Here is a 25325-nt window from a genome sequence, read left to right as displayed (position 1 = left end):
GCCCTTTGTATCTGCACTTCATGAAATAAAACTAGGGCAACTGTTTGCTGAGTTCCAAGTTTGCTCCAGGCCCTGAGTGTAGGGATTTCCATGTTTCCTCATTTAAACCACCCACCAACTCTGGGAGATTATGTAGCCCCTTTTTCAGGTGAGGGGAGCCAGGGTGCAGAGAGGTTAAGTAACTTGTTGAAGGACCTTCATGTTAGTAAATGAGATTTGGACCCAGGCCTGTCCGACTCCAAACCCATGCTCTATCTCCTGCGTCGTGCTGCCTGGGACCTTTAGCTTTAGTTATCCTGAAAGTGGACATCAGACGGCCATCTGCCATCTCGCAGACTCTGCCTGAGCAAAGGTCCAGTGAGCCTCCTCCCTCCAGTGACCCCTCTGCAGCCCAGGGTTGCCAGGAGACCGGTGGGGCCTACTTTTCTCACGTGCAGTGTCCAGTGCCACAAGTTAAGCAGTGCATTTGGAGTTGAGGGACCTGGGGAAGAGGCCCAGCTCTGCCCTTCACCACAAGACTTCAAGCAAATGACTTTCGCTCTCTGGGCTTTGCTCTCCCCATCCGTAAAATAGAGGTAATAATAGCACCCACCTCGTGAGGAGATACTGCACATCAACACTCCCCAGACTCACTTCCCAGGGCTGGGCGGTGAGAAGCATCACCCAGGAGCCCACGGGGCAAGGTCTGTGTCCTGCTTTGGGGAACAGCTGCATCCCAACAGAGACGGCAAGGTTCTAGGAGAGACAGCAGTTGGAACACCCAGCCTCTAGTAGCCGGGCAGGTGACTTCCCCTCTCTGGGCCTCTGCCTCCTGTCACTCCAGTGGCTGCTCCTCAGCGTGACCTCCAAGGCCTCTTGTGTCCCGGCGTTCCAAGAAGGTGCCTTGGCTCTTTGAGGGTAGGAGGGCTGGTGTCAGGCACTGCTGAATCCTCGAGAGCCTGTAATTAGAGCTGTCTATTTAGGGACACAGCAAATGTCTTATTAATTATAAAGAAAGGAAGCAGACGGATTGTTTAATCATTGTCCTTGCTGAAAGGTTATGCAATTAACTGTATAAATATTCATTCAGAATTCAAGCAGCTGCCTGCTGCACTGGGGTATGCAGAACCAGGCCCCCGGAGATGGTGTGGACAGGTCAAGGGCCATTTCAGTCACCTGGGCTTTTGGGCGGAGAGTTTGGGGCTGGTTCTGGGCCACTTCTCTACCCACAGGAGCAGGAGGGGTTTGATGGAAAAGGGCACGGTTTTTAGTCAAAGGAACTGGGACTCTGCCCCTCACTGCTGTGCATTTTGGGCCAGTTACTTGGTCTCTCTGAGCCTCAGTTTCCTTATCTGTAAAATGGAGTGCTTACCTGCAGGACCACTGCCCTGCTCCATTCCAGGGGTGCCACTGACATGATGATCTTTGTGAATGGTGCCCCTGGAGTTTGCACTCACAGCCTGCAGGGCCTGCTTACCTGGCAGGATGAGGGTCAGGATGACATGGGAAAATATCAGCTCCTCAGAATGGAACAGCCTGACCCACTGTAGGTGCTCAGTAAATGTGGCTCCCTGCCAACTCCTCTGTTTCCTAAGGGCTGGCGCAGGGATATATGGCTGCCTTGTCCCTCCATCCCATGGTTCCCTCAGGGGCTTACAAACATACAGAACCTCCTCTATCACTTTTCTGGGAGTGAATTTAAGAGATGAAATATCCTATATCTTTTAGACTTGTAGAATGATAACTCAGGGGTTCTCAAATAGGGTGCATGAGAATCACCAGGGGAGGTGGAGTGGGGGGAGTTGGCTAAAATGCCTGGGCTCTGCCCTCGAAGTTTGGATTCAGTCTAGAGTGAGCTGGAGCCAAAGAACCTGCACTTCTAACAGCCCTCACACACCCACCCCTTAGTCAGGACTCTAGGACATGCTGGTCGCTGCAGCCCCCTCGTGTTCTGCTGGGCCCAGAGCGGGAAGTGCTTTCTCGGGTCCTGCAGTGCCTGGGTGATGGAGGTGCTCTGGGCCCCTCTCCTGACTCCCAGGCCCCTTACCACCTTGCACTACCGCCCCGAGGAGGCCTTCGTAAAGGGTCTTTGAGTGTCAGTGCTTTCCAGGGCTCTACACGACAGTATTTGTAAAGGGAAATTTCTGTAAAATGAATCCTGTGAATCCCGTATTCCCAACAGGTCGCCTTATGTTTGTGAAATGTATTCCTAGGGATAACTTTGGGGTCCACAGTTAGGGGTCCGAGGTACTCCTCTCCCACAGCGTAGTAGTGTCTGGGGGCCTTGACTCAGATACCCGCTCCCAACCCCACCTTGTCTGTGCCCTTTTCTCCATCTCTTGTGGCCTCTTACCCCAGCTATGGAAGGAGGAGGAAGAAAAACTGGTCTGAGATCAGAGAGAAAAACTGAGGGTAAGGCACCAGTGACCTGCCACCTGCAGGGTGCAGTGGACTGTGTCCAGCCTCTGGCATCAGACACAGCTGACTGCATCCTCACTCGGCTCTTTACAGCTGTGTGACTAGGACCTGGTGATGGGTGCCATGTCTGGTACACAGCAGTGCTCAATAGCTACTCACTGAGGGTTACAATAAACAAGTCCTCAGCTGCTCCGCGTGGAGAGTAATAGTAGGTATCATTGGTGAGCACTGGCTGGGCGTTCTAAGTGCTTTACAGACATTAACGTAGGTGTTCATAACAATCCTGTGGGATAGGGAATAGTATTGTCCCCACTTTATGGGCACAGAGATAAGGATTGCTGGCCAAGGTGGATAGCCAGTGAGTGACCGAGCTGAACCCAGGCAGCCAAGCTCCAGATCCCATGGCCTCGACCTTCGTGCTGGAGGCCCCGACATAATCTTCACCCTGCTGGGTTGTTGTAAAGATTAAATGGAAGCATCTAGCACTGTGCCTGGCCCATCCTGGAGACCACTGAGTTCGGCCTCGTGTACACCCTGAAAGGCAGAGGGAGCCAGCCACGGAGGTCTGAGATGTATCTGCCTCAGCTGGGTCTGTCACGTGGGCCATTCTGGGACGCTCAAGATGAGAGCCATCCCCAGGCCTGATCAGGGTTCTCATTCTTTCTTCCAAATTGAGAATCAACCCTGGGGCTTCGAGCCCCTGATTGAGTCAGCCTCTGATTGCAGCTGCAGTAATTATCGCTATGTGGTCCCGCTGGGCCCTGCCACTCGGCGGCCGCTCTCAGCAGCGGCCTCAGCACCGTCACCAGGGAAGGGGGCTTGGAGGGAGCTGTTGGGGCCTTGGTGAGCCCTTCACATCTGCAGGTTCAGATCATGGAGTCACTGATCTGGAAGGCAAACTGAGGCCCACATGGGGCATATCTCACCCAAGGGCACACAGCTGGAAATGGCAGAGACTCATGAAGGGCAAGGCGGCTCCACATTGCTGGAGCCTAAAGGGAAGGCTTGGAAGGGTGGAAGGTCGGGCCGGTGAGGCAGGCGGGGGTTGGCTGGATCAAGGAGGGCCTTGAGGGCCAGGGGCCAGGGGGCTATGAAAGGGTGTTAGGCAGGGCAGTGGTGGGGTCAGTTACAGGATTCAGGAAGTCTTAGGGGAAGACAGGGGCTTCTTCTCAGACGAAGAAACTGAGACATGGGGCAGGAAGGCCCTGGTGGATTCCCAGGGCCTCGGGCCCGGTGGCTGAAGCCAGGCAGTAGGACCGGTTGGCACCATGCCCTGTGTCCCCCTCGGCTAAGCCATGCATGTGTGTCTGTCTCCACAGCCAAGCAGGTGTGTCCCGCAGAGAAGCTGAGCTGTGGACCCACCAGCCACAAGTGTGTGCCTGCTTCATGGCGCTGTGATGGGGAGAAGGACTGCGAGAGTGGAGTGGACGAGGCCGGCTGTGCCACCTGTGAGTCCGGGGTCAGGTCCCCAGGGTTTGCCAAGCACAGTCAGGCAGCCTTGGGGAGCAGTGGCCGCTTGTGGGGAGGGGCCAGGTTCTCCAGGGGGCTTGGCAGGTGGAGAGGAAAAGGTAACGGTCAGGACACTAGTAATGGCCGGGCACTTTGGAGAGACATTCTTTTTCATCCTCACAACCACCTCACGAACAGCCATTATCATTCCCCATTTGTGGGTGAGGAAACTGAGGCTCAGACGAGCGAGGAAAAGTGCCCACAGCTGAGTGATGGAACTGAGATTCGAATTCAGGTCTGGACCGCAAAATCCATGCGTTCTTAAACCACGCCTGCCTGACATCTGCTCATCCATTCCATACGTCTGTACTGATCTCTGAGCAAGGGCAGGGAGACCAGGGTGGGGACCGTAGTGAGAGATGGTGCTGGCCCGGGCCAGGGCACTGGCAGTGTCGGGGGTGGGGAGGGGGACAGATTCCTGAGGTGGGAAGGAGGACTGTTGCTAAAATCTCAGATTTGAGCCCCGGCGCCATAGGGCAGGAAGACATTCCCAGCAGCCTCGGCAGGGACAGATGGAAGTGGTCACTGGGGCAGTTCCACATCACTGAGCTTCAAACACAGGGATTATCTCCTTCCCAGGGAGCGGGCCAGCAGGGCCTGGGCCAGTGGGGAGCACAACCTGACCATGCATGTTTCATATTTGATGGGCACCTACTGTGTGCCAGGCCCGGAGCCAGGCTCCGAAAGGGCCGATAAGGTGACCGCTACAGAGTCCTCCCTCTGGGAGCTCATGATTAACGGGGTAGACAGACTGGCTATCATTACTAGGCTGTGAGGCTGGGCTGAGATCTGGGTGATCCCTTGGGGGCTTTTGCCAAGCACTTGCCCACCACTGTCTCCCACCCCCTTCCTTCATAAGCTTCTGTATTTCATCCTATCCATCCTTCCTGGCCCGGGGGAATGCCATCTCCTCTGGGGGCTTCTGAGTCACAGCACTCTAGGATTCTGAGTCTGGAGTTTGGATATGTCTGAAGCCGGAAGCATCTGGTTATGGGGGCAGATCCTGGCTGGGTCCAGCAGTTTCAAAGCCCCATTGACGGCATTGGCTCATTTCTTCAGCTGTGATAATTTTGTGGGGCCTCACTGGCCAGTGAGAATCCTCTTCCCTCCCCAACCCCCTGAAAATCAGATATTTCCTCAGTCATCAGGCCATCAGCCACTACTGCAGGGGGTAGGAGTAGCTCTAACAAGGGCATGTTGTGGCAGGACTGTTTCCTGTTAATTATAGGAGATAGTGGTGTTCGAAGGTCCTGTGGGGCTGCTCTGCTTCAGCTCCCAACCACCGGGGGAAACAAAAAGAATTCTCCCTTCTCTCATCCCTCAGAGCTTCTTCCATTCGTGAATGCTGGGCGTGGGGGGTCCCTGGGCACAGGCCTGAGGATATAGATCTTCAAGGTGCTGTCAGCTTCGAAACCTTGGAGCGAACTCAGGATAAAGTAGCACTTCTCAGAACTCTGATCGTAATGAGTCCTCCCTCCCTGTCTGGACAGGAAGGAGGGGAGCTAATCTAGACATCAGCTTAATCTTGAGGGGCAGACATCACAGGGTAGGGTGTGCTTTTCCCACCAATGCCCCAACATCCCAAAAGCCCAGAAAGGGGAAAAAAAATGCATCTGTCAGAAACTTGGTAGCGCTGTCAGCAACACATGACACGAGCTGCCTAAATTGTGAAACTGAAGACATCGTTCTCTTTTATGTTCCCTAATGATGAGAAAGGACTTTTTCCCCACCGGAAAATAAAAACACAGGCTCTTGGCGCCCCCACGTGGAGAGATCTGGTGCTGCCACCACCGAGTTACCTGTGGCCACAGCTCCTGCATCCACACCCTGCCTGGGCCCCCAGGCCTGTTCTTGACCTCTGTGTAAGGAATGAAGGAGGGAAGGAGGCCAGGTCGCTGCTCTAGAAACAGCCTACACTGCAGGATGGGAGGAAAACCAGAAAGCTGGGATGAGTCAGAGTAGGAAGTAAGAGCCCCAAACCTGAGTTCTGGTTCCCTCATCACCATGGACTGACTGTGTGACCCTGGGCAAACTGCTCCTCTCTCTGGGGCTCAGTTTCCCCATCTGTAAACTGGTAGTTGGGCTGGTGGTCACTAAGGCTCTCCCAGCCTCTGAGCTCAGAGCAGCCCACCAGAGAGGGGAAGCCCAGGGCCTCAGGCAGGGCCAGTGACCTGTGCCCTTAACTACTGCACATCCCTAAATTACTCCTCACACCTGGGCGTTCCAGCCTCCGTCCACACCACACCGACTCACTGCAGGGAGCTCCTCTGTGCCAGGCCTTCAGAACAAAAGTGGATCAGTCTCAGAGCCCACCCCCATGCAGTCTGTGGTCATGGGGCAGACAGAGAAGGACACAAGACCCAGACACCTGAGCAGGCTGTGAAGGGCACCAGAAAGGAGAGTGGAGGTGGGTGGAAACTTGCCAAGCAGGGGAGCACGAAGTGTGTTATGAAAGAGGTAGAATTTGGGCCCTTAAAGGATGCGAACTCATCATTGCGATATACAGAGACAGTGGTGGGCAACAGATGGGCGCCCAGCAGATGGAACAGCTTGGGCAAAGGCCAGGAGGTGGGAAAGTGTACAAATGGTCCAGTGTGTGACGTGAAGCTGGAGCATGTGCGGGAGTGAGGTGATGGGGCAGAGCACTAGCTCCATGCTAGTGGCCTTGGATGCTAGGCCAAGGGACTTAGGATAGTTCTGGGCAAACTGGGGAGGGGGAGGGACCTGAGCTGTGTTGTAAAGAAGCAGGTCCAGACCTTGTTTCCTGGAAGGGTCAGTGTCATGTTACATATCATTTCCTGAGAACATCACAAAGCCCTTCAAGACAGGGTGTGTTCTGCAGCCTTAGAGACTCTCCTAGTCCCACCATCCTGCTGGGAGCAGCACAAGAATTCCTACTCCCAGTGAGGCTGGGGAGGTTCAGGGAGGCAAGTGTGCTGCCCCAGGTCGCCCAGCATGACCCTGGCAGGACCCGGATTGGAGGCCCCCTTTGCTGTCCCCTGTTCGGCCCCCCAGCCGGGCTCATTCTGGCCCATGGGTGAGGGTCAGGGCCCCTGTAGCGGGACCAGCGGGCCGGGGCGCCGGGGATGGGGTCCGGCGGGCCGACCGGCTCTCTGTCCCGCGCAGTGTGCGCCCCGCACGAGTTCCAGTGCAGCAACCGCTCTTGCCTGGCCGCCGTGTTCGTGTGCGACGGCGACGACGACTGTGGCGACGGCAGCGACGAGCGTGGCTGCGCCGACCCGGCCTGCGGGCCCCGCGAGTTCCGCTGCGGCGGCGGCGGCGCCTGCATCCCCGAGCGCTGGGTCTGTGACCGCCAGTTCGACTGCGAGGACCGCTCGGACGAGGCGGCCGAGCTCTGCGGCCGCGCGGGCCCCAGGGCCACGTCCGCGCCCGCCACCTGCGCCGCTGCCGCCCAGTTCGCCTGCCGCAGCGGCGAGTGCGTGCACCTGGGCTGGCGCTGCGACGGCGACCGCGACTGCAAGGACAAGTCGGACGAGGCCGACTGCCGTAAGCCACCTCCCCTCCGTATCGCCCAGAGCCGCGGGTGCGCGACTTTTCGCGGAGGGGCCGCGTCTCCTCGCCCTAATTTATTTATTTATTTATTTTTGGCTGTGTTGGGTCTTCATTTCTGTGCGAGGGCTTTCTCCAGTTTCGGCGAGCGGGGGCCACTCTTCATCGCGGTGCGCGGGCCTCTCACTGTCGCGGCCTCTCTTGTTGCGGAGCATAGGCTCCAGACGCGCAAGCTCAGTAGTTGTAGGCTCAGGGACTTAGTTGCTCCGTGGCATGTGGGATCTTCCCGGACCAGGGCTCGAACCCATGTCCCCTGCATTGGCAGGCAGATTCTTAACCACTGCGCCACCTCTCCTTGCTCTACTCTGATCCTAGTAATGTTTTAACGGTGGCAACAGGACTTGGGAAAAGTGAAGTGACTTGTGTGAGGTCACGTGGCTGCTAAGCTGCGGAGCTCAGGGTCTTCACAGGTACCTGTGACCTTCAGTAATGCTCCCCCCTACCCCATACCTCCCATCCCTGCCCTTCCCTGCCCCAAGCAGTCACCCAGTGGTTCCAATGCCAGACACCTTGGTACACTTAGGAAGCCCCCCACCCTGCCTACCTGCTGGGCCTGCTCATCCTTCAAGGCCTCGCCCAGATTCCTCTGATGGACCCAGCTGGGCTGCATCTCTCCCCAGAGCTGCTGCAGGTCCCTGGCGCCCTCTCTTACAGCACATCCACACCGTGATGCCCTCGTTGCTCGCCCCTCAGCCCCACTGTGCACCCTTGAGCTCCTAGAGGATGGGGAGGCTCTTAGTAATCTCTGTGTTCCCCACCCCTGCACAGCACCGCACACACACTGGGCGCTCAGGAGGGGTTTGCTGAAGGGATGAGGTCGTTAAGTAATGAGCACGGAGACTCCAAAGAAGACCACGTGTCTGTTTGGAGGGGTGGCCCTGGGGAGAGACGGTGGAGTGGGAAACAGGAGACCTGAGTTGTAGTCCTGCCTTTGCCAGCCAGAGTGCTGTGTGACCCTGGGTGAGGCCTTCCCCCTCTCTGAGCTTCAGTCTCCCCATTTTGTGCCTTGGCCAGGTGTCCTCCAAAGACTCCCAAGCTCAGCGACCGGTTCTGTTTTTGCCAGGGGTGGATATGGAGTGGGGGTGAGGGTGGAGGTTGGGGGAGGAGAGCCGTCCCAGCACCACAACGGCCCTGACTCTCTCCCCTTGCCCTCTCCTGGCAGCGCTGGGCACCTGCCGTGGAGACGAGTTCCAGTGTGGGGATGGGACTTGTGTCCCTGCCGTCAAGCGCTGCAACCAGGAACAGGACTGTCCAGACAGGAGTGATGAAGCTGGCTGCCTGCAGGGTGCGTGTGGTCAGCGGCAAAAGGGCAGCATCCTCTGAGGCGAATGCCTGCGCTCCTCCCCCTGGCTCCGTAGAGAGCAGCGAGGGAGACATCACCCCTTGGTCCCTAAGATGCATCTTCCCTCAGAGCACTACTTGCCCCTAAACCACCCAGATCCCCTTCCTGGGGTCCTAGTGGCACTAGACCTGGATTTTTAAGGACTTTGCAAAAGCTGAAAGAGGCCTAGGGGGAGGGGACATGAAGGCACTGCAGGAAGTTCAGCCCCCACCATTTGTCCACATCTAGGCCTCCAAACAGCCTCCCTCACTGGTTCCCAGACTGAGCAGAGGCTGAGTCCCGCTTCCCAGGGAGCCCCCTTAATTCTCAGATGGCTCTGCGGTCATCACTCTGCAGCAGCAGCAGGGACCCTGACCCACTGGTCATCTGGAGAAATGGATCAGTGATTGGGCAGCGAGGTGGCCTCCTCTGTCTAGGACACTTGGAGCATAGGTCCCCCTCAGGAGATGGTCAGTGCAGCCGCCAGGGTCTCTGTAGAGCTGCTGCTTTTCCCTCCAAGTTCCCTAATACTGACAGATCAGACACAGACCCCCATGCCCTGCCCATCTAGATGATGCTTGGGTATCCCGATTATCCCTGGGGTCCTGTCCTTCTGTGAGCAGAGCTCCCACTGGCCCTGTATTCAGCTGTCTGTCCTGGGTCACTTTCTGGAGACCAGCGGGGGCTGGGGCTGGAGCTCTTCTCACCTCCCATGGGCCCAGCCCACCCCAGCCCTCCCTGCCCAAGGTCTCACAGGTGCTGTCCACTCTCTTGTCCGGCCCGACAGAGTCAACATGTGAGGGTCCCCGCAGATTTCAGTGTAAGAGTGGCGAGTGCGTGGACGGCGGGAAAGTGTGTGATGCTCAGAGGGACTGCCGGGACTGGTCAGATGAGCCTCTGAAAGAGTGTGGTACAGTACCTGTCTCCGTCCCACTGCTGGACTAACCCTCCCTGCCACGCCCCCTCCTGGCCCCCGGCCCTCAGCCCTCACCTGCCCCTCTGCACACATTCTGATCTGACCCTCTCTCTGGACTCGTGTGCTGTCCCGTGGTCTCAGACGGGGCTCTTTGCCTTTGGGGCCTCTTGTTCTGCTACTCTGCAAATCGAAGGGCCTTTCCTTTCCAGATGCTCAGAAATTATGCTTCCTCTCACAAATGCAGCCTCTCCTCACTTCTTCCAGATTCAGACCTCTGAGTGTGTGCTCACTCTGGAACTTTCTCTCTTCCTCGTTATTTTTGCTCTGCCGACCTAGCCAGGGCGCTGGCCTCCGAGGCCTTCCAGCCCCCTGCAGGAGACCCTGCAGAGGAAGAGGTGGGGAACAGCAGGCAGTGGGCAGACGAGGCACATCTGAAGGCCACTGGGCTCAGGCCAGGCCCGGATGAGCATAGGGCAGACCCAGCAGCAGAGGGTGGCACCATCCTGAGCCCTGAGGAGCTTTCTGGGAGACCAGACTCACAGGCTGGACATGAGTTAGGAGTGGAAAGACGGCCAGAGCTGTAGGGGGTGGATTCCAGGCTAAAAAGAAGAGGAGAGTCTGGACTGTAGGTGGGCGGGCATCCTAGAGAGCACGCAGGAAACCCAGCGTGGGCTCCAGGAAGGTTCATTTCTGAGGTCAGGGGACAGAGAATCCCTTGGGGGACAGAGCCTAGGTCAGACCCTCCCTCCCCTACCCTCCTGGCAGACCCTTTTTCACCCAGTACCTCCCCTCCTGGGCCCTCAGGGGAGCCTCATCCCCTGGAGCTCCCTGGAATAGCATGTTTCTGCCCCTACTGAAGATTAAGAAATTGATTTCGGAAGGAAGAGTAGCTGGGTGAAGGTCACTTGGCCTTCACCTGAGCTTGCAGGTGACAGACTCCCCCCAGGCCCTGCCATGGGAAGTCCCAGAAGAAGGAAGTTATGGAAAAGAGGATAAGGAAGCAGGAGCAGCTGAGCCTAGCCACCGCCCCCCGCCCTCTACCCACAGACTACTAACCTGCTAAACTCTCTTCTCTCTTGTCTTTTGCATGACACACCAAAGAGACGTATGTACGCATGTGTTTGTGTCTCTGTGCTGGTGAGAGGCCAGTGTCTGTACCCATGGCTCCTTCTCTGAGGAAGGCAAGGGAATTGCATCACGTATCTCTGTGCGGCTCCCACGTCTGTGTGAATGTGCCTGCCTGTGCACGTAAGCTGGTGTGTGTGTGTGTGTGTGTGCATGCAGGTGTGTGCATGCAGGTGTGTGCATGCAGGTGGGTGTGCGTGCTGGGAGAAGGGCACTGCCCCTTCCTTCAACAGGGGACCTCCAATGCTCCTCAGGCCTCTCTGGGCCACCTTCCCCTCTCCCCACCCTGCAGGCCCCCCAGCAGAATCACCTCCAGGGTAGGTAGAATTGGGAAGGCCCGGAGGCTCCCCTCAGCCTCTGCCTCAGCGCTGGCCTTCCAGGGAAGGGTTGACAGAGATAGACAGCTCGGGACCCGCTACCCATTCTCTGACCCCGACTCACCTCAGCCCTGGAGGACTCAGTTCCTTGGTCTTTCATCGAAGCCTGAGTCGCGTGGAGCTCTCCCCTCTCCCCTTGCAGAGCCATCCTACACGTTCCCCTCCACCCCGTGCTCGGTAAACACAATGGTTGAGCTGCTGCTCCTGCAGAAGGAGGGGTAGGAAGCGAGTGACGCGTGACTGAGGCCGTGAGTGAGCAGGTGAACAGATGAATGGACGGGAGGGAATAGTGTGGGAGAGGTCAAGGAGGGCTTGGAGTGACAGAAAGAGTCCTGGAGGGTGGTGCCCTACAGAGACCACCACAAAGCTACCACAGCTCAGCCCACCCCGAGGAGCTGGGTCTTTCCAGGGCTGGGCCTGGCTGAGTCACCCCCAGGCCCCCGAGTCATGGGGTTGCTATGGTCTTCTTCTTTCAGTTCTGCCAACATCCCAGAGAAACAGGAGGCGGCCCAGGGGTAAAGAGGAGCATTCCCTAAGCATGGCTCAGGCTGGAGGTGGGGCACCACAGCTGTGCATGGCCTGGGGTGGGCAGCTCAGACCAGCTGTGTGCATGGCCCTGGCTGGCCTGGCACAGCTCTGCCTGGCTTGGCTGGAGTGGTGGGGTGTGGGCCTGATGGGCAGAGGGTGGCACGGCACCTTCCCTGGCTGGCAGAATTAACCCTCTGTGGTTCTAAAGCCCAGAAGATGCTGTGTGAACTTGGTGAGCCTTGGTCGTGGCCTCCCTGACCTCCGCTAGGACCCTGCCAGGAGGTGGTAAGGGAGTGGAGGATGGGGGAACCAGATGACCTCCTGGCATCCCTTCATCCCTTGCAGCAGTTGGTAATATTGGGACCAGGCCTGTGACTAAGTGTAGGAATAGGGACAGGTGCTGAAATGAGAGGAGGTGAGAAAAATCCACCGTAGTTCACGGTGGGAGAGAACTGACTTAGCAACAGCTCCGTGGAGAAAGAGGCCTGGCAGTCTTAGATAACCACAAGCTCAGTAGCGGGCAGCCCTTGTTGTTCAGACTCCTCTGGGTGGCGGACTAGCTCTGGGCCCTGCCGGAGAAGGACACAGACAGATGGAGTGCATCCAGAGAAAGGCACTTGAGTGGCAGGGGACCAGGAATCGGGGCTTTAAGGAGATTCTGAGGGAGCCATTGGACTCTGGCCAACCCCACACAGAGCCAGCTGCCTCAGGGGGGAAGCAGGCTTCCCGAGGCTGGAGGTGTTTAAGCAAGGGCATTTCGGAAGGGATTCTTGGGGTACCTGAGGGTTGGACGTGTTACCTGCAGGCACCTTCAACTCTGAGGTCACGAGGAAGGAGGAGCCATAAGAAATGTGTTTGTGAAAGGAAAGACCTTAGGCAGCCTAGCTGCCTTCAGCCTGGTGGTGGACAGAGCCCTGGCCTGGGAGGCAAAGGACCCTAGTTCTGGTTCCACTCTGTCCTGTCTATGTGACCTGGCCCTCTCTGAGCCTCCTCTTGCCCAGTCACCTGGCTAATGAGGCTGAGGCTCAGTGAGGCTCTGGGGGAAGCTCGCTGCCCTGGGTCTCTGCTTCAGCTCTAGGCCCATCCCTGTCCTGCCCCCACCCCAGTCTGAGCTCCTGGACCCTCAGGAGCCCACGTCCCTCCCCAGGGCTGAACGAGTGTCTGCACAACAATGGCGGCTGTTCCCACATCTGCACCGACCTCAAGATCGGCTTTGAGTGCACGTGCCCATCGGGCTACCGGCTCCTGGACCAGAAGACCTGCGGTGGTGAGACCCTCCCCGAGCCCCTCAAGGAGGCAGCTCCTCCTGCCAGTTCTGACCTCTGCTCCTCCCCACAGACATTGACGAGTGTGAGGACCCAGACGCCTGCAGCCAGATCTGTGTCAATTACAAGGGCTACTTTAAGTGCGAGTGCCACCCTGGCTACGAGATGGACACCCTGACCAAGAACTGCAAGGCCGTCGGTATGGACACCACAAGGTGGGGGGCAGGGGAGCAGCTCTGAGGGAGTCCAGGAAGCAGTGTGCTTCACATACGCGAGGAGCAGGTGTGCACACCTGCGTATACACATACAGATGGCAGGTTGCACACACGGTGCTCAGAGTGTAAATATTCAGCACGCACACGATGCACTGTGCATGAACACCACGCAGACGCTGCACAGCGCCACCCGGTACAGCCCACAGAGTCTGCACTATCACGACACACAGTGCCAGACGCGGGCTGGACCGTGCTGGCTACACGCGGCACGGGCAGCCCACACAAAGAGCAGGCCATGTGCAGACCTCACGTTGACCGTCAGGTCAGCCAACGGAATTCACTTGTTTTATTCAGTTCTTTACACTGAACACCTAACATTGTTGTAGGCACTAGGGATTCAGCAGTAAGCAAAACAGACATGAATCCCTGTCTATCCTCATGGGACTTACACTCTAGTTGGTGAGACAGACAAGAAATCAGAAAAATAAATACAGTGCATGGTAGATGGTGATGAGGGTTCAGAAGAAATATAAAGTAGAGAAGTTATAGTTTTTGATAGAGTGGTCAGGAAAGCCCTCACTGAGAAGGTGACATTTGAATAAAGACCTGAAGGAGATGAAGGAGTGAGCCATGCATTACCTGCAGGAACCGAAGGCAGCAGCATGCAGGGCAAGGAGCATAGGAGATGAAGTCCAAGAGGTGACTTGGCGGCAGATCACAAAGGCCTTCGAGACCATTCTAAGGGCTGACTCTTGGTTTCACTGTCAGTCAGGGGGAAGGAAGCCTTTGTGGGTTCAGAGTAGAGGGACAGGGTGTGCCTTACATTTTAACTGACTTCCTCTGACGGCTGTGTTGGGAATAGACCGTCGGGGGCAGGGGAGGAAGCGGGGGAACTGCTGCAGAAGTCCTTGCAGTCAGCCAGGAGAGAGGTGATGGTGGCTTGGATCAGGGCCTTGCGTGGGAATAATGAGAAGTGGACAGTATGACAGTATGAATATATTTTGAAGGTCAGGATTTATTTTGAAGCAACAAGATTTGCTTATGAATTAAATATAGGATGTGAAAGAAAAAAAAGGAGTCAAAGATGACCCCAAGGTTTTTGACGAACTAACTGGAAAAATAGGATTGCTATTTATGGAGTTGGGAAAGGCGGTGAGAAAAGCAGGTTTGGGAGAATATTAGATTGATTTGGACATGTTAAATTTAACAAAACTGTTTAGACATCTAAGCAAAGTATTGTGTAGGCTGTTGGATATATGAACCTGGAATTCAGACGCACGAATATAATACCCATTCTATAGGTTATAACAACACAGCAGCTACAATAATTGACATGTAGCCCGTAAACCCAAAACATATACCACCCAAACTGCACAATATACAGCACATACATTAGCCCATCACGTGTAACATGCAACCTGTTCTTACCCCCACATGGGACAGGTGTGACACAGAACAGGGATTACATACGTGCAGTGGAGACAACATACAATGGCCCATGTATACACAAACCCCTACATGTGAATATCTAAAGTGCAGTTACACAAAAACTCAAATCATAAACACACAGGGTTCCTGTCACAGTCACAGCTCTCAGTAAAAATCACCTCAAGGTACCCTGTAACCCAGCTCCTGCCCTCAGGAAGGTGAAGTGTCTTTGCTCTCATTTTGAGGTGAGGAAAATCACAGTTTGTCAGTGGCGGAGCTGGGCCTTGAATCCAGCTTTCCTCCTTTCTCCTTGCGCTTAGACCTCTATTTTTCCATGGTATCTGTTTGTCCCACACCTTCCCTGTCACCCCAACCCTGCTTTGAAATAATCTACACACAGGTCGCACACCCAGCCCCAGACCCCACCTGGCTCTGTGCTGGTCCTACCCTGTCCCCAGGGAGCACAGATGGACAGTGAGGAACCAGGTGGCCTGCAGAAGTGTCAGCTGGAAAACAAGAGGGGGAGAAGGTACAGGCAGCTCCAGGGGCAGGTGTTGCCATTCAGTATTGCAGGTGCCTGCGAGTGGCCCGTTCCATCTGAAAACAGGCTGGAGGAGTGGCAGCCTGTGCGAAGTGCTAGGCCCTCATAGGCCTGGGGGACAGTGACCCTCCCCATGGAGTAGCCAGGAATGTCTAGCTCACTGAAGATCTTCCTAAAATCTAATCCTAAGTCTAAAAATGGGTTTGTGTATATACGGGAAGTTGTGTGTTGTCCCTTTGCACGTATATAATCTGTGTCATATTATACACATCCCACCCCTGCTATTGGCTCAGAATAAAGTGCAAACTCTTCCCCTGGATCACAGGCTCCTTTGTGATCTGGTCCCTGCCAGCATCTGCAGATTCACCTCATGCCAATACACTCTGTATATACTAAAGACTCACAACGACCTCCTTGAATCTCCTCCCTCCAGTCTCACCCCTAGCCCTGAGGTCCGTGCTCCATTCTGCAGCCTCAGTCATCTTTCTAAATCATTTAACGCTCATGTTGCCCCTTCTTGAACACTGCAGAGGGGCCCAAGCAGAGGAGGTGGCAGCTGCTGGGGAGAAATGCATTCTAGGTAGAGGGACAGCTTGAGCAAAGGCCCCGAGGCAGCAAGCTCTGCCGTGGCGAGGTGATGACAGGTAGTCTGGTGGCCGGAATCAAGGTGTTAGCGGGGTGAGTGATGAGGCTGGACAGGGAGTTGGGGTCATGCTGCGGAAGGCCTTCCGTGCAGGCCAGAGGAAATGGGGAGTCATCAAAGATTTGAGGGGAGTTTGTGTCCGATAAAAAGAATAAAAATCCCTCTGTTACACTTGGTGCTTTGCATCTTATGCTTTTTGTACCCATCATTTCACCTGCTTCTTTAACCTGTGAGGTAGGAGTCGTCACCACTTTTTACAGGAAATGAGGAGTCCCCCAGCAAACCAGTGGTAGAGCCTTGGTCTCCAGATCCCCCGCCTCTTAACACTGACCCTTTCCCTCTCAACCCCCCTGCATGGCAGCTGGCAGAAGCCCGTCCCTAATCTTCACCAACCGGCACGAAGTGCGGAGGATAGACCTGGTGAAGCGGGACTACTCACGTCTCATCCCCATGCTCAAGAACGTCGTGGCGCTGGACGTCGAAGTTGCCACCAATCGCATCTACTGGTGTGACCTCTCCTACCGCAAGATCTACAGGTGAGTCGAGGCCTGGGTCCTGCAACCAGGCCTAGGGGGGTGCTGGGGCCAACAAAGGAGGAGAGGAAGGGTGGCTTCTGCACCCCTTCTGCCTCTATATTTCCCCAGGACAGAGATGGGGCTTAGGAAGGCACGTGGGTTCACAGTGGTTGTGGAACTGCCAGGACTTCTCCACCTGCTGGGCCTTCCAGGGCTGAGGGCTTGGATGGGCGAGCAGCTTTGAGCCCCACACGTGGGGGCTTTGACTGGCCTCTGGTGGCCTGATGGGGCAGTGCGAGACACAGGAAATGTTCAGCCAGGGCGGAAAGGAAGCAGCCTCTGGGCTTTGGTAGGGATTTTCAGAGCAGCTCACATATATGTGTGTTGGATGCTGGGGACTCAAAGATGACTCAGACCTGGTCCTGCCTGGAGGATCCCACTCAGAGCATAGCGACATCCATTGTGATGATCATGAGGGAAAAGTATAGAGGAGGCCTCTGACCCAATCTGGCGGTCAAGGAAGTCTTCCTGGGTGGCACTACCTGCGGTCCAGCCCTTCACACCACAGTCAGTGGACTCTGGCGCTTGGGAAGGCTCCTCGCACACACAAGGAGGTTCTCTCCTAGGAGCCTCTGCATGCCCAGGCCCCCTTTCTTTGTCCTGAGATCCACTTGGCAGGACTGCCGATGACCAGGCACTGGGCGGGCTGTTGAGCGAATGGTGGATGGATGGATGCTGCTCGCTGACGACTCGATGCCTATCACACCCCAGCACACACAGACACGCTCACTCACACTCGCACACCCAGAACCAGCTTGAGCGGTGCCTGTCCAATGGTTGTGACGGAAAGAGGCAGGATTTGATGATGCCCCGGGTATGGAGCTGTGGGAGGAGGAGCCAAAATGAATTCCCAGGTTCATTTTGGGAGTTTCAGTTTCCGGCTTGGGAGGTTTCGTGGACAGTGGTACCGTTCTCTGAGATGGGAGCAGGGGAGGAGTTTCGGGTGGGGGGTAGGCAGTCTGTCTGTGTGGCTGAGAGGAGGGGAATGGGGATGAACAGTTTGGGATATGTTGAGTTCAAGGTGTCCATGGGACGTCTGACGGGGGCCAGTTGGCTTTATAGTCTGGAACTTAGACAGTTGTCTGGATCAGAAGGTCAGAGCTGTGGATGGCCGTGGGCACTGTGGAACTAATCACCCGAAGAGAGGGTATGTGGAGAGGAAAACCTTGGGAAATAAAGCATTTGGGAGAGAGAAAGCCCTGCTAATTTTGCCTCCTGAGTGTCTGCTGTATTGTGGCCCCTTCTGTCCATTCTTACTGCCTCAGCCCTTCTGCACACCCTCTTCGTCTCTCACCGGGATGCCGTCACAGCCTCCTAACTGGTCTCCCTGCCTTCATTCCCTCCTCCTCCAATCCCTCGCATATTCCGCAGGTGCCACAGTGATCTAAGATGCCTATCTGGCCATGTCCTCCGACCTGTTCAGTTACCCCTCCACAATGAAATCCTGAGCCTTTAGCGTGGCACGCAGAGCCCGTCAGGATGTGGCCCCTGCCTACACTTACTTCCTGTCTTACACCCCACCTACCCCACTCCACCCCCACTGGATCTTTCACTGTTCCAGAACACACGCCTCGGCATCTGCACATGCTGTTCCCTCTGCCTTCTGTTCTTTGTGTTCCTGACAAACTGATCCTTCAGGGCTCAACTACAAGGCCTTCTGCAGCCCTCCAGGGTGATGTAGTCTCCATTTCTCTGCTGCTATAGCCTCTGATACTTTCCGTAATCACAGTGTATTGGTGTAATTATCTGGCTGTAAATTTCTGTCCCTACTAAACTGAGCTCCTCCAGGCCAGAGACTGTGGCTGACTTGAGCCTGTATCCTTACCCTGGTGGCCCAGGGAATGTGTGGAATGGAAATTAGCCAAGTTCCTCTCCAGTGCACTGCTGTGGCCCAGAGGGAAGAGAGAGGGGAAGGGCAGCTCCATATGGGCCCGGGGGTGGCACACCTGCCCATGCCAGCCCTGGTTGCTCCTAGCGCCTACATGGACAAAGCCAGCGACCCAACAGAGCAGGAGGTCCTCATTGATGAGCAGCTGCACTCTCCAGAGGGCCTGGCAGTGGACTGGGTCCACAAGCACATCTACTGGACCGACTCGGGCAACAAGACCATCTCAGTGGCCACAGTTGATGGCGGACGCCGCTGCACTCTCTTCAGCCGTGACCTCAGTGAACCCCGGGCCATTGCCGTTGACCCCCTGCAAGGGTGAGTGTTTCCACCCCAAATTGCCCTAGGCGCTCAGTCCTCATGTGTCTGTCACAAGAGCTACCTTGAGGGCTTTGGAAGGCCCTGGGCCACCCAGACACAAGCCACAGGGAAGAAAGTCCATGCGGGCCCCTCAGCTTGTGAACCCCTGACCGAGGGTCCCTTGCACATTGGTCGCCAGGGCGCTCCCAGGACTCTGCCACTCTCTCACCATATCATAGAACCAGAGCATCTCAGAGCCGAGTAGGGCTCTAGAAATTGCCTGATAGATGCTCCTGGGGCAGAAAGTCTTCCCTCAGGCTGCTGCGTGCTGCAGGTGGGCATCTGGCGACTGCTCACACTTCCAGAGACAGGAGCTTGTTACTTCTCATACAGCCTGTTTCATTTTGGGGTCAGCTCTGCCCATTAGAAAGTATTCTTTTGTTTGTTTCTTTCTCATATTCCCATATCTGCCTCTCTTCGACTTCCTCCATTGGCCTCCGGAGTTACCTGTAGCATGTCTACTCCCTGCCCTGCAGGACAGCCGGCAAGATTTGAGGACTGAGATTACTGGGTCAGCTCTGCTCCAGCCTGCCCACCTCCATCCCCATCCCTGTGGCCCACAGCCTCTGGGCCCCTCACTACCCAGGCTGCCCTGCTCTGGCCATGCCTCCATATCAGGGGTAGGGATTCTGAACAGAGCAGGACTCCCTCCCTCGCTCCCTCCCTCAGTGGGGATGTCCTGAGATGGCATGGTTTTTAAGCGGCTGCATCATATTATGTTTACCAGGATCACCGGCTTCTTCCTACTGCTGTTTCCTTAATTGTTAAGCAGGGATAAGAAAACCCTCTTCTTCCAGTGAGGGCAGCTGGGGGTGAGGCTGGCCACCTGAGAGGGTGTGCGTGGCCTTGGGAAGTGACTGACAGCTGCCGCTTAATAGGCACGCACAGGTGCATCCAGGCACTCTGCAGACCTGAGTCACCTCATTTAACCCCCACCTCAACCCTGTTCTCTGTCTGCTATCACACAGACCTGGGGCTGCACCTCCCGTGTCCCCCAAACCATATAGTTACACCCAGCCCATTCCTGGTCCATTGTGGCTCAGTCAGGGTCCCGCCAGGAAACCCACTGCACACTCATTTTAAGATAATTTAAGGCCGGTTAATAAAGGGACTGTTTACAAAGGAGCGGGTAAGGTCTAATGCACTATCCTGGACTAGTAACAGGTAACAGGCCTGAGGGGCAGGAGCAGGGAGGGTTACCCAAGTTGGGAAGGAAAGAGCGGGGTAGAGAGGGTCACCTTTAGGGCATTAGCCAGCTGGAGGCACCTTTGTAGGGGGGAGTTAGGGGAATAAACATCCTGACCTCAGTCTCTCCCCTTCCCCCTCCGATATTTTGCTGAATACAACTGGAAGCCAGACGGCTAGAGAGCCCAGCCCATTGATTTGGTTCCCACATGCACCAGCCTTTTGGTATACAAAGCAGAACGGCAATGGGATTCAAAGTGGCAAATGGAAGGGATCCAGAACAACCAGCCCCCTAGCCTGGAGCCAGCCTTGGCTTGACACCAGGTTTCAGCAGAGGCATTTTGGGGAGGATTAAGCACGCGGGCTTTAGAGTCCAACTTAATTTGAACTTAAATTTGAAGCCTGGCTTTACTACTTATTCACAACGTGATCTTAGGGAAGTCAGCCTCTCTGAGCCACAGTTTACTCATCTGTAAAATGGGACTAATAATTATACCCTCCTGGGGTAATTGTGAGGCTACTTCGTTCAACAAATAGTAAATAAGGCCTACATGCCACACACGAGCTACCTGCCAGGTACAAAATGAGGAGTAAGGCAGATGAGGAGCCTGCCCTCAGTGGAGCGTATAGACTAGTGGGGAAAACAGACAGTGAACAAATATGCCACACGCCCGCATGCATACGTAAATAACCGATGGTGTGAGCGCGCTGGAAGGAAAAAAACAGGGTGTTTTAAGAGTCAATAACAGGGAGGACCTATTTACATTGAGGGTCGGAGGAAGGTTCTCTACTGAAAAGACGTTCTAAATGGCAAACAAGTGGGGGCAAAGGCTCTGAGAAGGCCTTGGTGCCCTGAAGGATCTAAGAGAAGCCCTGGGGGCGGGTGTGGAGTTTGTAAGGGAACTGGGCAGTGGTGGCAGGAGAGACAGCCAGAGAGGTAGGCAGGGACCTAGTCATGCAGAGCCCTGTCGGATGTGGTAAGGATTTGGGATCTGATTTTAAGGTCAACAGGAGAAACCATCATAAAGTTTAAAAACTAGAGAGTAATAGATCTTAAAAGTTATCACAAGAAAAACAAATTGTAGCTATGGGTGGTGCTGGAGGTTAACTAGCTTCTTGTGGTGCTCATTTTGCAACATCAAATCATTATGTTGTACACCTGAAACTAGTGTTGTATGTCAATTATATCTCAATTTTAAAAAACAGGATAATGACAACTTATTTCCATTTTTAGAAGCTCATTTTGCCTGCTCTGTAGGGATTGGATTAGAGGGGCAGTGATTACTGCATTTGTAAGTACATGAGATGAGGCCACTCACCTAGTAAATACTCAATAAATGTTCAAGAAAAAAGAGAGAGAAGCCCTGGACAGAGTTCTAGCTGTGTGGCCCTGGCTAGGTCATCAGCTTTCTCCTCTGTCAACCAGGAAAGTAAGAGGGTTGACAGGGCCCTTCCCTTCCTGCTCTGGCACGCTAGGGCTGTAGCTGGAGCTGCTGAAGTGGGAGAGATGGGCTGACAGGCTGTTCAGCCGAGGTCAGGTGGACTCGGGGAATACAGGCTTCTCCAGGCACTCAGATAAGGCGAAGACCAAGACGCCTGCCAGCGCTAAGGTTTGATGGTTCCCATGAACTTCAGAGGTCTTACCAGTCCCCACTAAGCATAATCTTCAATATTCAGAGGGCCATCGAGCCCTTGTGACCCACACCACCCCAATCACGTCCCCTGACAAGAAGCCCATTGGGTTCTTCTCTCTTCCAGGTTCGTGTATTGGTCTGACTGGGGGTACGAGGCTAAGATCGAGAAGTCTGGGCTCAACGGTATGCACCGGCAGACACTGGTGTCAGACGGTATTGAGTGGCCCAACGGAATCACCCTGGGTGAGCCCTGCCTTCCCTGGTTGGGGGGACCTGTTCTAGCGCCTGGTGCTGGCCACTGCCTGGAGCTCCATGGGTCTTGTTTCTGTGTCCCCTTATAGTACCAGTGCCTGTGTTTCCTGATGGTTGCCCTGGGCTGGCCTCCTTCTGAGGCCTGGCCTGGAGATGCGGGCAGGGAAGGGGCACAGAGGAGCAGAAATACGGGTTGTGGTCCCAGGCTCACAACCCGATCCCCTTGTCCCTTTTTCCTCCTCAAGATTTGCTGAACCAGCGCTTGTACTGGGTAGACTCCAAGCTGCACCAGCTGTCCAGCATTGACTTCAGCGGAGGCAACAGGAAGATGCTGATTTCCTCCCCTGACTTCCTGAGCCACCCTTTCGGGATAGCTGTGTTTGAGGTGAGCTCCGTGAGGGGAGGCATGGCCCCATCAGGAAGCTGAAGCCTAGGAAAGGCTGTTCAAATAGGACAACTCCCTGAGACTCGTCCAAGTGGAAACAAAGGGACAGGGAAGCCGACTGGCTTGTTTGTACACAATATGTGAGCTGTCTGCAAACAGAGGCTATGCAGCCCGTTGTCCACCTGGCAGCCTTTCCTGTGCTTCCTCCCCAAGGCCCCTCCCTCAGAGCACTTCTCACAGGTAAGTTGCTAGACCAGGTACCCTCAGCACCCAGCACTGTACCCACGTATACAGAAGGTACCCCAATAAAGAAAGGGAAAAGGAATACACATTTCCTTAGTATCATTTACTACTGGAAATGGCCTGAGAGATGCTATTCAATTCAGCACACTCTCACTGACCTTTGCTGGACCCTGGGGTCATAGAAGTGAATCAGACATCATCCCAGTCCTCAAGAAGCTCACAGGAGGGTGAAGAGTCAAGACCCTCCTGTGTTCTGACCCTAACAACCTTTCTCCTTGGGGAATGAGGAAGCCAGAAGCGACCAAGTTCTCGCACACCCATACCTCTTCCCCAAAACTAACTCTGCCACCAAGGGGAGGGAAAGCAAGGGGACAGTGGCCTGTGGTGGGCATTGGCAATATTTGCTTGGAGCGACATCACCCAGCACAGCTCTGAAATTGTGGGCAAAGCTCCAGCTCCCAAGTCCAGCCTCTGCTTCAAAAGACAGGTGTGTTCAGACACATGTGTTTGTGCTTGTGCGTATATGTGGCATGTATGTGTATGTGCCTGTGTATACATAAATGCGTCTGTTTAAAAATGTGCATTCCTGTATGTGCTAGTGCTTGTGAGTGTAAATATGCATACCAGTACTTAGACAAGTTCATTTTAGGTACAAGTGTGCCTTTGGGTGTGTAGATGTGCATGTGGGTATGTGTCTAGATCTGTACATGAGGCTGCACGGTTGTACCTATAAATGCGGATTTGCCTACAGATGCACATTTAGGCTCGTATGGACTAACCATTGGATGTGTATGCGTGTATACCCAGAGGCTGTAGGAGGCCCCATAGGGATAGTTCTCACTAGATCATACATCCTCTCCAATCTTGGTCCCAGGCCCTAGTAATGGTAACAGCTACAGAGACCCAACCTTGGTTTCTGCTGAACTCCAGGAAGCAGGCCTAGCTCAGCGTTAATGAGCAGCCTTCAGGCCAAAGCACTGAATAACCCTCTGAGACAGAAGGGAACCAGAGCATACGCCACAGATCAGAGCTGAGAGTCCCACTATGAATCTGTGGACAAGAGAGTTCAGGGGAGATGCCAGAGCAGTTCTTGTGACTATGGTTTGAGGCCAAGCCCTCAGGCTGAGGTCATGGGTTTAAACTCTAGGCTTCCCATCCTCTGTATTTGTACCCCACAGGACAAGGTGTTCTGGACAGACCTGGAGAATGAGGCCATTTTCAGTGCAAATCGGCTCAATGGCCTGGAAATCTCCGTCCTAGCTGAGAACCTCAATAACCCACATGACATTGTCATCTTCCATGAGCTGAAGCAGCCAAGAGGTGAGCCTTCCCCAGTCCCAGGTCCGCTGCCCACATCCTCTCGCTCTAGTAGGCAGGCTGTATTCACATTCATGTCACGTCTCAGCATCCCCAGAAGTAGTGGCAACAGTCCCTCTCCTTGGTGGACTGCCTTGCTGTCACATACTTTATTTCATTTTGCCTCAAGCTCTTGGTGAACTAAGGCTGGGTAGAAATAAATAAATATACAAATGTCCCATTTTTGCCAGTCTTACAAAGTATGGATATTACTGTTCTCATTCAACAGCTGAGGAAACTGTAGCTCATAGAGGTAAAATAACATTAGCAGGTGGTAGAGCTAAAGCCTAAACTTAGACCTGTCTGATTCCAGAGCTCCTTCTGCCATAAAGGAACACATTGCTTCTCATTTGCTATTTGTTCGTACTTTGCAGTGGTATAAAGTAGCGTATCCTAGGGCCATCAGTAAGTCAGCTTGCTGGTTGGCAACAGACGCCAGGAATCCTACAATTAGGTTGTCCCTTCCTCTGTCACTAGGATGTACTCATTCTAACTGTAATGGGAAGGGTGAAGGTGGGAAAGCAAAAAGGGGTAAGGAGATAAGGTTGGTGCCTGATTCTAGATTAGAGATTTAAATAAGAAAGAGATATGGCATGTGGCATAGGGAGGAAAAAACATGGACTTTGGAGTCCAACAGACCTCAATTTTAATTGTCTCCAAAATTACTAGAGGTATAGCTTTGACAAGTTTGTTCTCTTTGAGCCACAGTCTTTTATCTGTTAACCTGGGCATAACACCGCCCCCTCCGAGTTGTCATCAGCATTAAATGAAAGTGTGGGAATGGACTTGAGGACACGGGGAGGGGGAAGGGTAAGCTGGGACGAAGGGAGAGAGTGGCATGGACATATAGACACTACCAAATGTAAAATAGATAGCTAGTGGGAAGCAGCTTCATAGCACAGGGAGATCAGCTCGGTGCTTTGTGACCACCTAGAGGGATGGGACAGGGTGGGAGGGAGGGAGACGCAAGAGGGAAGAGATATGGGGACATATGTATATGTATAGCTGATTCACTTTGTCATAAAGCAGAAACTAACACACCATTGTAAAGCAATTATACTCCAATAAAGATGTTAAAAAAAAAAAAAGGAAGAAAGAGTAGGGATAAAACAGCAGGTACAGTGACGGAAGGTGCCCAGTAAAAGTAGTAGAGAAAGCGTTTTGATTTAGCCGAGTGGGAAGGGCCTCGTACGTTGGGGAGGGAGAGCCTGGTACGTCCCGTCTGTGCCCCAGTACTCTCTCTCCCCATCTCTCTCTGTGCCATTAGCTGCAGATGCCTGCGAGCTGAGTGCCCAGCCCAATGGAGGCTGTGAGTACCTGTGCCTTCCTGCTCCTCAGATCTCCAGCCACTCCCCCAAGTACACCTGTGCCTGTCCTGACACAATGCGACTGGGCCCTGACATGAAGAGGTGCTACCGAGGTGAGCAGAGCTACTGGGAGGGATGGCCCCTGGCAATGCCAGACCCCACCTGCTGAAATTTTCCTTGACTTCTGAAAAACCACGAGCGCCTGGTCTTCCTCCATCTTCTCTGGCTACTTGTTGCCTTTGTAGGCTCCTCTTCTGTACCTACCTTGAATGCTGGTGTCCCGTAGGGTCCCTCCAAGGCTTTCTCTT

General features: G+C 54.5%; 1 protein-coding gene across 12 annotated transcripts in view; it reads left to right on the top strand.

Moving 5' to 3' along the window:
- LRP8 (LDL receptor related protein 8) overlaps nt 1-25325 on the top strand; it is an 81064-nt gene that overhangs the window by 41071 nt on the left and 14668 nt on the right. For 3 of the 12 annotated variants that reach the window (XM_059922737.1, XM_059922730.1, XM_059922712.1), the window contains exons 4-15: nt 3717-3845; nt 7033-7413; nt 8639-8761; nt 9585-9707; nt 12891-13010; nt 13082-13207; nt 16197-16371; nt 18386-18613; nt 21599-21717; nt 21972-22111; nt 23533-23674; nt 24978-25130. In XM_059922737.1, coding sequence (XP_059778720.1) covers nt 3717-3845; nt 7033-7413; nt 8639-8761; nt 9585-9707; nt 12891-13010; nt 13082-13207; nt 16197-16371; nt 18386-18613; nt 21599-21717; nt 21972-22111; nt 23533-23674; nt 24978-25130 — 1959 coding nt within the window. Of the gene's footprint in view, nt 1-3716; nt 3846-7032; nt 7414-8638; nt 8762-9584; nt 9708-11691; nt 11770-12890; nt 13011-13081; nt 13208-16196; nt 16372-18385; nt 18614-21598; nt 21718-21971; nt 22112-23532; nt 23675-24977; nt 25131-25325 lie in introns of all 12 variants that reach the window. The other 9 variants (XM_059922756.1, XM_059922745.1, XM_059922721.1 and 6 more) reach the window with 6 other exon arrangements.

The sequence above is a fragment of the Balaenoptera ricei genome, chromosome 1 (assembly GCF_028023285.1).
Source record: "Balaenoptera ricei isolate mBalRic1 chromosome 1, mBalRic1.hap2, whole genome shotgun sequence".
Lineage (NCBI taxonomy): Eukaryota > Metazoa > Chordata > Mammalia > Artiodactyla > Balaenopteridae > Balaenoptera > Balaenoptera ricei.
This window is presented reverse-complemented; position numbering and strand designations above follow the sequence as displayed.